The following is a 12,751-nucleotide window of genomic DNA, read 5'->3' on the forward strand; positions in this document are numbered from 1 at the left end:
AAATCCCCCTAGGAATTTATTCCATGTCTGGTATGACACAAAAAAAAAAAAAAAAAAAAAGAAAAAAACATTATAACAATAAAAATAAAATACTTGTACAGCAATTACTGTGTGTCAGGCACTTTCTAAGAACTATATAATTCATATAAGCCATATATGCTCACAACACACATACACATACATAAAAGTTCAATCTTACATTCAATCTTACAATCTAACATTGAAGGTAGGAACTGCTACTATTTTCATTTTATAGATGGAATAGAAATAAAGTTCTTGGCAAATAATTATGTCTTACATAGTTTTTTAGCCTCTATTTCTTCATACATTTTACCCATCTGTTAGTGTTTATGATTAAAGAGATCCAACATCCTTTAGACTTAATGCTTACTTTTGTAGTTCAATACTTTTGTCTCTTTCTTCTTTAAGTTTCCTTTCCTTGTTTTCAAATTTTACTTTCACTTCTTTTACTTGTGACTCAAGATGACACAGAAGCTCTCCTTTGTCCTGCCACTTCTGATTAAGTGTACTAATATGAAAAGAAATAATTTTAAAAGTAAGTTGGGTATACAAAATTATTAAGCCACGCTTTATTCCTTAGTGGGAAATATAATACCTGTAAGCGTTTCGAATATCTTCAAGTTCTAATTCCTTTAGTTTCAACTGATGTTTTAGTTTTTCTTTTCTTTCATTGTGCTTTTCCAATTTCTCAAGTATACAATCCAGCTGAATACATTTTTCCTCAAGTTGTTCTTGATTACATTTTTCTATTTCAGTGATCTTTTCTTGTAATACTTTGATCTGTACATCTTTTTCTTGTAAACACTTGAAAGGAAAAAAATTAGTACTTTATTAACCTTAAATCTTAAATGCCTCCTAGTCTGGTTAAGTATGTATGATTTAAATTGTAATTTAAGGATATTTTAAATACATAAAGTACTAATTTTCTTGTGACCCCTAATCTTTTATTGATAGAATATTTATAGTTATTCTAAAGGCCACAATAAAATTCTCCATAGAACTCTAAAGTAAAATTCATTTCAAATTAATAAATATCATATAAAACTTTTAACAGTAAAGGAGCAAATATTATAAAGGGAAATACAGTGATAGTCTGTCCTAAATTCTATAACAGTTGGGAAACAATGAAATGAATATTTTTGGACAGTTTAATCCACAGATTTTTCAACCTGTCATTTGTTCTTTAACCAAGATAAAATGTCAAACTTACAACTTTTAATTTTCTGATGGTTTGAGTTTGGTCTTCTATGATTTTGCACTTTATTCTTAATGTATCATTATTACTTTCATTTGTCTTTCGCAGACATTCATTCTCTTGACATAAACTTTCAATTTGGGCCTCCAATTTTCCACGATTTTGGGCTAGAGTAGATCCTAAGGAACAAATATCATCAGTTATAAACTTGAACGTTTTGTATTTTATGAAAATATAATTTAACAATGTACAATACAGTAAATGAAAAGAACTAAATGAAGAAATAAAACATAATTGTATAATGTGAATAGTGAAGTAGTGAACAAAAGGGCCTTCTAAACACTTGTGGCTACTTAAAAACTTAAAACTACACATAGAGTCAAGAACAAGTAACTCAGATATGTAATACTTAATTCATGTTATGGTATTCAAACAGAGTCCTATTTTAAATTCCGATAGTAGGCTGGGTGCGGTGGCTCATGCCTGTAATCCTAGCACTCAGGGAGGCTGAGGTAGGTGGACTGTTTGAGCTCAGGAGTTTGAGACCAGCCTGAATAAGAGCGAGACCCCATCTCTAAAAGTAGCTAGACACTGTGGTGGGTGCCTATAGTCCCAGCTAGTTGGGAGGCTGAGGCAAGAGGATTGCTTGAGCCCAAGAGTTTGAGGTTGCTGTGAGCTATGACACCACAGCACTTTACTGAGGGCGACAAACTAAGACTGCCTCAAAATAAATAAATAAAAATTCCTATAGAGAATGAATAAGCAATGCTCCCTTTAAGACCACCATCTAGTTATTCATAATTTTTAAGGTATCTATGAATGCCATAAAACGGTATATATCTCTTGTTTCATAGTGATTAGAAAGGCACCGAGGTTTAGCTAAACCTGTAGTGGTTTTCATTCATACACTCCTTCACATTTCTGCATGTAAATAAAATGCTACAAGTGAGGAAAAACTTAAATGTTGCAAACTGTACAAATTACTTAAAATTGCTGTGTAAGAATTATTTGTAACAACCTATTTAGCTGTAGAACATGGTTCAGAAAGGTGACCAAACTGTCTTGGAAGGAAAACAATAAAAAGAAAAATCAGAACTGTAATTTCCTAAATGGTATAATAAATTATTTCCCAATTCCTAGTGGGATTTTATTATTGTTTGACTGGCAAATGTAGTCAAATGAACAGTGACACTTTCAGATAAGTGTCACCATTTTCTTGGCATCTGTAGGCAGTCAAGTTCTTCCTGTTTGAGTTTCCTCCAATACCCAACTTTGTTATTTTAAGAATAAGCTAACATTTTCCCTCTGAAAATCTGAGAATTTTACCTTGTTGTGCCAGCTCATTTCCCCATGCTTTTCTCTCAGACCTTAAACCAATAATCAGTGATTCCTTGGCTGCTAGCTCCGAAATGAGTTGCATTTTTTCGTGCTTGAGAAGTTCTATTTGAATACTTTTCTGCTTGTCATCTTCAATTAAAATTCCAAGGGTGTTCATTTGATTCTGTGTATTCCCCAAAAAAATTGGGGGAAAAAAGCAAAGTAGTTAATCACTTATTTCCTATTTTTTGCATTTCATAATGAGAAAAAATATTACTTATACATATACAGAGTAAACAGGGCCAAATTTTATACTAAAGTTTCAATTTTATTAAGATAAATATATTTAAGGAAATAAAAGTCGAATTTTAAGAGGACACTCTTTTAAACATTCTGATTTTTAGTCTAAAATTTTAAAAGAGCAACTATAGTTTTAACACTCAAAATTTCTCACCAAGCATTTATTACCAAGTATAAATTAAGTCACTTTTTAGTGTTTAAGGTAAGCTAACAGCAATGAAGATATTAATTTAAAAATTATTACAGCTCAGTAGATCTAAGTATATCCACTAGTAGCACACCACAACAAAATAATAATCTAAGTGGTCTTTCTTTAAAAATACTTGCTGTGTTACAACTGACACCTACTTAAATTAACATGCTATTAAAATTAATCCACTTATTTTAAACACTGTTTTAATGTAAGCAATATGATCTGTGAAATTACGACTTTAAATCTCCTTAGTTATACTCTTTTCATATACATCACCATATTATAGTATCATTTAAAAGTTCCTTTTCTGTACTTTCTAAAATCATCACACTTGAGAAAATGATATAAAAAAATTAAAAAGGAATACAATGTTACAAAGCTTTACCTGTAAATTTGCGGATGTTTCTTGTTTCAATTTGGAAACTTCTGCAAGTTTTGATTTTTGCTCTTTCACCATACAGGTCAGGTCTCTAATTAAAGAGGAAGACTCATTTTCTTTTCGCTGAGCCCAAATAAGAGCATGTTTGCTTTTTGCTAACTGAGTTGCAACATTTTCAAAACCATCTTTAACCTGTATTTCAAAATTACATCATAAATAGCAGTTCTCTAAGTAATTAGAAAATATTCGCTTGTGGAAACAATTTATAGCTTTTATTTGTGTAATCATAAAGTTTTAGCAAATAAATAAAATTTAAAGATAATTTGTTCTAATCTGTTAATACTAATTTCCAGATGATGAAACAAAAGACCCAGGAAAGTTACGTATTTGCTCAAAGTCACCTAAGGAATTGGTGTCAGATCTAAAACCAAAACATATTCATTTAACAAATATTTACTGAGCGTCTGCTGTTGCCAGACATTGTTCTGGGTGCTAGAATCCATGAATTAAAACAGATTAAAACCTCTGTCTTTGTAAAGCTTACATTCTAGTGCAGCGGTTCTCAACGTGTAGGTCGCAACCCCTAAGACCATCGGAACACACATCCTGCATATCAGATATTTACATTACAATTCATAACAGTAGCAAAATTATAGTCATGAAAATAATTTTATGGTTGGGGAGTCACCATAACATGAGGAACTGTATTAAAGGGTCATGGCATTAAGAAGGTTGAGGAACCACTGTTCTAGGGGGCAGAGAGTGACAATTTGACAACAAGGAAAATAAACTATATATCATGTTAGGTAATATTAAATGGTTGGGCAAAACAACATTAGAAGGATATGAAGTGTGGGAGATACAGGTTCAATTTTGAATAGTATAATTGTTAAGAAAGGAAACACTGGACAATAGCTTGAATGGGGGCTATGCAACCTGAATGTTCTAGGCAAGAATGTGCCTGGGATACTGAAGGAATAGGAAGAAGGCTGGTGTTCCTGGAGTGCCATAAATTAATGGGAGAGTAGTAGTAGAGGGTTAGATTGTGAAGCATTTTGAATATCACTCTGAGTAAAAAGAAGGGACACTGGAGGTCTCTGACCTGGCTTGCATATTAAAAGAACATTCTAGCTACTGTGTATAAATATAAAGTAGGGTGGGAGGCAAAGATGAAGCAGGAAAACCAATTCAAAGCTCTTAATACAATACAGGCAAGAAACAATGTGACTTAGAGCAGGGCAGCAGTAATAGACGTGGTAACGAATGGCGAATGGCCCGATGACAGACTCTCTTGAGGCACACTGCATGTGGAGTGTCAGAGAAAGAGGAGTCGACAATAATTGTAGTGTTTTTGTCCTAAGCACCTAGAGGGATGGAACTAACATTAACTGAAATAGGAAGACTGTTGAAGTAAAAAGTTTGGAGAAGGAGGGATCAGTAATTTCTTGTTAAGTGGTTACACATACAAGTTGAAATTCAGGCAAAAGGTCTAGGCTGGATATATAATAAATAAAGCTGGAGAAATTCATCAAGAGACTGAGTGTATCTAGAAGTTTAAGGACTGAAACTTGGGTATTTCAAAATGAAATTTTGGAGAACACAATGGAAACCTATAAAGGAAACTGAAAAGAAGTGAAGTAACAGAAAAATGAAGAAAATTAAGAAATGTGATATGTTAAACACCAAGTGAAGAAAGAGTCTAGAGAAGGATGAAGAGATGAACCTGTCAAATGCTGCTCCTCAGTCAAACCAGATGAGTAATTGAAGACTTTTGCAGTGTGGATGCTGTGGGTGGCTTTGACTACTAGAATAAAGCTAGAAGAGCAAGGAAGAGAAGAAACAGGAAATACACATTTTTGAGAAGTCCTGTTATAAAAGAAAGTAGAAAAATGAGGTGGTAGCTAAAGGGGAAAGTGGGATTAAGGGAGCTTTCTCCAAGATGAGAGAAAAAACAGCATGCTTATGTATATGCTGAAGGGAATGATCCAATAAAGAGTAAAAACAACTAATGTAAGAGTGAGAAAGATGCACAAAGCCATAATCTTGAGTAGGCGAGATGAGATGTAGTGTGTACCAGCTGGGACTGGCCTTAGGAGCAAGATTGTTCATCTATGGTAGGAGTTACACTTTTCTTTAAAGAGACAGAAAATAACCTATTAGAATTTATAGGCCAGGCCATATGGTCTCTGTTGCACTAACTCAACCCTGCTTTGGTAATACAAAGCAGCCACGGCTCAGCGCCTGTGGCTCAAGTGGCTAAGGCGCCAGCCACATACACCTAAGGTGGCGGGTTCGAATCCCCAGCCCGGGCCCGCCAAACAACAATGATGGCTGCAACCAAAAAAAAAAAATAAAAATAAAAATGGCCAGGCGTTGTGGCAGGCGCCTGTAGTCCCAGCTACTTGGGAGGCTGAGGCAGGAAACTCGCTTGAGCCCAGGAGTTGGAGGTTGCTGTGAGCGTGATGCTATGGCACTCTACCCAGGGGGGATAGCTTGAGGCTCCGTCTCAAAAAAAAAAAAAAAAAATACAAAGCAGCCACAGATAACATGTAATTAAATGAACTTGGCTTGGTTCTAATAAAACTGTGTTAAAAAACAGGCAGTGGGCCATATCTGGCCTGGGGGCCTTAGTTTTGCCAATACCTGCTTTATAGTAACAGGAGGAAATTTAAGTTTCCCAAATTCTATTCTGGTACTCTCTTTACTTTATCATTTATAATCTTACTTAGCTTTGTAACAACCAAAAATAATGGCTGTTGCTTATTTGAGGAAACTAAAGCATTTATGTAATATGCTTAAGATCATATAGCCACATGTAAACAGAGCTAGGATTCTTAAACGAAGTCCTCTCGTTAAATCATATCTGACTGATTCTGTTTTTAATAAAAAGCTAGATGCTGATTCTTACATCTTGAAATCTTCTGGCTTCAATAGTTAATGCAATGCGAAATTCATTTTCTAGCTCCACATATTGCTGGTTTAATACATCAATTTTATCTTGGTATTCTTTTATAACTTGCTCATGCTTTTTCTCTTCTTTGGCTATTTCTTTAGCTAAGGCATCCTGAAACTCTGCATCATTAAAAAAATCCCTTGTTTCAAGTTCTTTCCTGGAATAAAAAACAAAAACCAAAGGATGTTTTCCTAAAAAGACAAACTTTTTAAGTCTTTAAATAGTTTTTAATATTCTATGTTTCCTATTGTTAATTTAAGATCAACTTCTCACTTTCAAACAAAGAAACTTGGCATAGGTAGGTACAGAAAGAATATGAGTTTTATTTGCTGTGTATATAATGGTGTTGGGGATGAGAGGAATATGAGCTCTGATGATTAAGTCTGGAAACTCATCTAAGAAAAAGTGCTACATTACCTCCCTGAATTATCACTACAGTCATCTCTGAAGTACTCCCCTCGGGAAGCTATGTGCCCATGCCAGTGCCTAGTCCATCCTTCAATGAAATTTTTGAATCTTTCTGGAATAACCACCAGAGTTGTTAATGTATGGCACCTTAAAACATGTAAGAATAATGAATGCCACTCAGCAAGACACCACCACACATCAACATGAACACAGCTGTGAGACAGTGGTATACCAACATTACAAAACCTTACCAAGCTGTCTGTATGCACTGCCAACTGGCAAGTTCACAAACTTATCTGTCAGACATTGTACAATGACAGCTTGGATGGTCACTCCAAAATTTCTTCAAAGGGAGGCCTAGGCACCGGCATTAGTGCATAGCTTCTCAAGGGGAGTACTTCCAAAGTGACCACAGTGATAGTCAGCAATGAGGTTAACTATGGCTTTTTCTACGATAAGTTTGTGAACTTAATTATCAAACCTCACGTGTCAAATCTTAACTAAGAGATAGCTCAGAATCATTTTATGGCTTCTGAAATTCTTTAGGTACCTTAGCATAATCTAAGTTCTGCTTTATTGTAGTGAATACTCTGGCTGAGTCTATGATTTATAATACAGTCTGCCTAGCCTTCCTTGGTAGTTGGTTAATAGAAAAAGTCAGTTAAAGTATAAAATTATTAATGAACTTTTTGCTATTGGGTCAGTTTTTTAAACATTTAAATATGAGTTCATTCTTTAGCATTTTCTATTATTTTTCTTGCATGATTTAAATCCATAATGCAACAAAATTCATTATTCCTAGTTCTGGTTTCTTTAACCTGGAATGAGAACTTAAAACATATTTGCTAAGGAATCTAAGTGTAAGATCCTTGATTTTTGTGATTATTTCCCCCCCCCATCTTTTATAGTTATTGCTCCTACACACAATGACAATTTTCCCCAGAGCACCAAAATTAATTTTAAGCATTAAAATTTTGTATAAATACAAAAAAAAATGGGTTTGAAAATATACACCATTCACCTATGGCAATCACACAATTCAACTGGTAGGACAGGAAATCAAGGTTTATTGAACCCTGCTTCAGAAGAATAAAGAATACTAATTTAACAAGTGACTACTTATTAAAAGTTGTCTCTCTCTCTATATATAATAACCAACTTTTGGTTGGGTTTGGAGAAATGCAAAATAAGGTTATAAGTCCAAACCTCAAGCTCAGGTAACAAAGTCACCTACTTGTTCTTTAGGTTCTTGTTACAGGCTGATTCTAATCATATGTTAACATGGTAATTTCCATGAGCTAATTCTGTCAAACTTCACCAATGCTTAATGATTATCCTTAAATATGCGGGGAGGAAGGAGCCAATACCCTTCTTTTTCTATTTTTAATCGCCAATTATCTTCCTAATACAGTTTTTATTTACCTGTGTTCCTGCTCTTTCACTGCAATAAGTTCATGAAGCTGTTGTACTTGATCCTTTTCTTGATGAAGTGAAGTTCTAAGTAAGTTTATTTCTCTATCAGCAGCAGAAGCTTTGAGCTCTACCTCTTGAATAAGTCTTATCTAAATAAAATACACACAACTATAGTATTTAGATAATAATGTCCCCTGTTATTTTAATGGCAGTTCCCATAAAAAAGTGCCTTCTAGATGATAGGATCTAATTACTAAGCTGATTTTCAAAATTTATTAAATTGATGATGCTATAGTCACACTAAGTACAGTCCTTGGATGCAATAAAGACGTATTAGCATTAAGGGCTGCTTACTTATACCACATATTTTAATAATGATTTCAGTCCAGAAAGCATGAGAATGAAATTTCTTCAAGCCCCACAAAGACTTTTAAAAACTAGCTCTCTCAGAACACAAGTCTAACTACCGATAGTTCTACCAGCTTTCCTTTAATTGCTTTGTGTAAGTGCTAGTAGCCTTGATTTAGACACAATTCAATAGGCTATATCAGTGGTTTTCAACCTGTGGATCATGACCCCTTTATAACAATGAAAATACACTGCAGCACTCAGAAGGTTGAGAACCACTGGGCTGTATGATTGTTAAAATTTAATTTTTGTGTATAGCCTACCACTTTTTAGATTTAGTAAATGGTACAGTTTGTTTCAAGACAGAAGTTATGAATTTTTGTTAATCTATGTCCCTGACACATTAAAATAGAAAAATACCTGTGCTGCCTGCTGCTGTCCTCTTTGTTTCTCCATTTTTTCTAATGCTTTTTCCAGGGTTCTTAAGTGTTTAAGATGATCCTCTTGTTGATCTCGTGCTTTCATTAATTCAATAGTTAGTTTTTTAATTTCATTTTGAAGTCTGTGCACCATAACCTCAAGTTGTGCTTTGGAATTTCTCTCTTTACAAATAATTTCTTTTAGCCTAAAGTAGAAATTATTTGGTGTTAAGTACACTACCTACATAAAAATGATAATGCAGTCAGTGTAAAAACTTACAGTAGAGAAGAAAGTCTGAAGTATGTTTCTAACTTTAATTATAGTAAAAACTAGCTAAAAAACAATATGCCTTTCCTCCATTTCCTGAATCTAACATTGTCCCCAAAGGGAAAATGACCTACATAACAAAAGTTTATCTTATGTGGAATTTACTATTCAATCGCAGAACTTTACTAAATACCTAACTTGTTTCAAGTGCTAGATATTGACTTAAAAGCCAGGAAGATGAGTAAGACACAGTCTTTGTCTTGTAGTAACTCTGAATCTAGCAGAGGGAACAGACATGGATACACTTGTATAGATTAGACCACTTTGATTATAATGGAAAACTCTTAGCTGGTTTAGATAAAAAGAGGAGAATTTACTGACCCATATAAGCAAACTTAGAGGACAAGGTGGCAATATTCTGAGGGACCACAGAAGCCCCAAACAAGAATACCATCAGGACTCTCTTTAAAGGATGATCCCTAGAGGCTGTAGCTTCAGTTTTTCCTCCTTCAGGCATCTTTACATATGAGGTGGGGTGGGGGTGATGCACAAGTATCCTTGCAATCATAGTCTAACAGCTCTGAGAATTAAATAGGGAAGATTTCCTTTCTCTAAGAAGAGTTTTCGGAAAGGCTCTGATTAGTCCAATTAGATTCATATATCTACCCTATGAATGAATCACTGTGGCCACAGGCTAAGGCATGTTTACCCAGTTTGGGTCAGGTACTCATCTGTTAACTAAGTACTGTAAGGAAGGAGGCAGGTGGTTGATGATATAATACTAATCTAGTGTTTACAAAAGGGACAGTGACAAAGACACAGCCTCCTGAATTACTGAGCTACCACAATGCATAGCTACTGTAATTTTAAAAAATGTATTCATCAACTTCTATACTACGGTCCTTTCTCCAATTCTCATCCCTTACCATCTTTCTTCTTAGCTTTAATGAGTAGTCTCCAAAATGGTTTTGCCTTGTTCCTTCCCTCAACTCCTGCTTAGTATGTTATATGGAAGAGAGTTGGACTACAAGCTGGATAGGAGCCGAGAAACTCAAGACAAGCAGAACAGGAGGAATTACTTAAGCAAGAAATAAGGGCCTAAGCTAAGGTAACAGTTTTGGGATATAGAAGGTAGTAATAGTTCAACATATTTTAAGAAGTAGAAAGAAGAAGAGATCAATACCAACCGGCTATGGGATATGAGAAACAGAGTGAAAAAATGACTCCTAGTTTTTTAGCTTTGGTGGCTACCTAGACGCTGGATAAGACACCAGTTATTAGGGCCAGGAATATAGAATAAGGAAGAAGAGTGTGCCTCTAAGGACATGCTTATTTTTAGACATTTTTGATAAATATAGACAAGGCATTTTATTTTATTATTATTTTTTTGGCTAGGGCTGAGTTTGAACCTGCCACCCCTGGCATATGGGGCTGGTGCCTTACTCCTTTGAGCCACAGGCGCCGCCCATAGACAGAGCCTCAAGCTGTCCCCCTGGTTAGAGTACCGTGGCATCCCAGCTTACAGCAACCTCCAACTCCTGGGCTCAAGTGAGTCTCCTGCCTCAGCCTCCCAAGTAGCTGGGACTACAGGCGCCTGCCACAACGCCTGGCTATTTTTCTGGTTGCAGCCATCATTGTTGTTTGGCGAGCCTGGGCTGGATTTGAACCCGCCACCTTAGGTGTATGTGGCTGGCACCTTAGCCGCTTGAGCCACAGGCGCCGATCCAACAAAGTGTTTTAAATAGATACTTAGATGACAGATCTGGTCATCAAGGAGGTCTGGACAATAGATACCATAGTAGTTGAGATTCAATTTTTAAAGATAACATATACACATAGCAATACCTAGAAGCCAGACTCTGTATTAGGTGCCAGGAGGTATACAGAGTCCCTACCAAGCCACATAAGGCAATATAAAGACTGGTGAGGCTCTAATCTGGAACAAACATCTGGGATAGAGATAAAAGGAGAATCAGAAAAGATTGAGGCTAATTTTTCTCTTCTTTTTTTTTTTTTTCTTGAGGCAGAGCCTCAAGCTGTTCCCCTGGGTAGAGTACCGTGGCATCACAGCTCACAGCAACCTCCAACTCCTGGGCTCAAGAGAGTCTCCTGCCTCAGCCTCCCAAGTAGCTGGGACCACAGGCACCCACCACAATGCCTTGCTATTTTTTTAGTTGCAGCTGTCATTGTTGTTTGGAGGGCCTGGGCTAGATTCGAACCTGCCACCTCCTTAGGTGTATGTGGCTGGTGCCTCAGCCACTTGAGCCACAGGCGCCAAGCTGAGGCTAATTTTTCAAGATAACAATTAACATGTAACTTGGGAAACATGCACACAATGGACAGGTTTAGTAAGGACAAAGACGAAGTGTGCCCAAAGCTTTCCAATTTACATGGAGTTTAGCTAGCAGCTTCCTCTAATGTCTCACCAAATAATACCCATACGGTAAAGCAAAAATTCATACACCTACACCTAAAAAAAAAAAAAAAAAAAAAAGATGATGTAATGTCAAAATCTGGGAGGAATTTCATTCAGTTATAAGGCAAAAAGAACTAAACTGAAATAAAAACAACTCCTAGAACATTTAGGCTTTGCCTCCTAAAACTCCTTCATTCTGAAAAAAAGGATGCCACACACACATCCCTCTCTGCTACTGTCTGTCCATGACTCAGTCACAAGGGTCTCTATCAATCTGTCATTACGCAGTTGGTTTCCCATGTACCTACTGCAAATCTAGAGTTCTTCAGACGTAGAAATAGTACTGTTTTTCAGAGGCAGAAATAGCACTGTTAATTTATCCACCCTTTTCCTTCACCCCAATCCAGTATCATCATCTATCAATTCAGAGATAAGTCCCAAAACATAAATAAGGCAGGACGTTGGTGGGTGGTGGTGGAAGGATGAGCAATAGCCATCGTGCATCATGGCCTGCATAATTACTGCGGTTCTCATAGCACAGGTTAGGTGTTGTAATTTTCCTTATGCCCTAAAAGGTACAACATGTGAGAGTAACACATAGTGGGGTAGAAAATACCATGTCAGGATCACAGAACTTTCGCAGTTAAATGCTTAACACAAACTGCGACTTGGGCTGGAAATTATGTACAACTTATTATTCAAATGAGATCTTAGATAAAAAGAACTATCCATTGTATAATTACATAGGGAACAGAACCAAGAGCAACGTCCCAAACTCTATTTGTTGGCAAACACCCAGTCTACAAACCCAGTGCTCATTCAAGAATAAGAAGAGAAAAAAAAAACCATCAGAATCTGTGGAAAAAATCCATAACCATTTGAGAGAAAGTATACATTAGAAATAATTAATTATAGAAAACAGAAGAAAAAAATTCTTACTTAGAAAACAGAATCATGGCTCGGCGCCTATAGCTCAACCGGCTAAGGCACCAGCCACATACACCTAAGGTGGCGGGTTCGAATCCCCAGCCCGTACCCGCCAAACAACAATGATGGCTGCAAGCTGGGTGTTGTGGCGGGCACCTGTTGGTCCCAGCTACTTGGGAGGCGGAGGCAGGAGA

General features: G+C 36.2%; 1 protein-coding gene across 2 annotated transcripts in view; it reads right to left on the reverse strand.

The window, feature by feature from the left end:
- Positions 1 to 12,751, reverse strand: part of LRRCC1 (leucine rich repeat and coiled-coil centrosomal protein 1) — a 40,538-nt gene that overhangs the window by 7,874 nt on the left and 19,913 nt on the right. For both annotated transcript variants that reach the window (XM_003782514.2, XM_023518053.1), the window contains 8 exons: positions 8,948 to 9,152; positions 8,189 to 8,328; positions 6,314 to 6,515; positions 3,412 to 3,597; positions 2,543 to 2,717; positions 1,232 to 1,395; positions 617 to 825; positions 392 to 529 (listed from right to left, as the gene is read on the reverse strand). In XM_003782514.2, coding sequence (XP_003782562.1) covers positions 392 to 529; positions 617 to 825; positions 1,232 to 1,395; positions 2,543 to 2,717; positions 3,412 to 3,597; positions 6,314 to 6,515; positions 8,189 to 8,328; positions 8,948 to 9,152 — 1,419 coding nt within the window. The remainder of the gene's footprint in view (positions 1 to 391; positions 530 to 616; positions 826 to 1,231; positions 1,396 to 2,542; positions 2,718 to 3,411; positions 3,598 to 6,313; positions 6,516 to 8,188; positions 8,329 to 8,947; positions 9,153 to 12,751) is intronic.

This window comes from Otolemur garnettii, unplaced genomic scaffold, assembly GCF_000181295.1.
Source record: "Otolemur garnettii isolate 467f Iridium unplaced genomic scaffold, OtoGar3 scaffold00004, whole genome shotgun sequence".
NCBI lineage: Eukaryota > Metazoa > Chordata > Mammalia > Primates > Galagidae > Otolemur > Otolemur garnettii.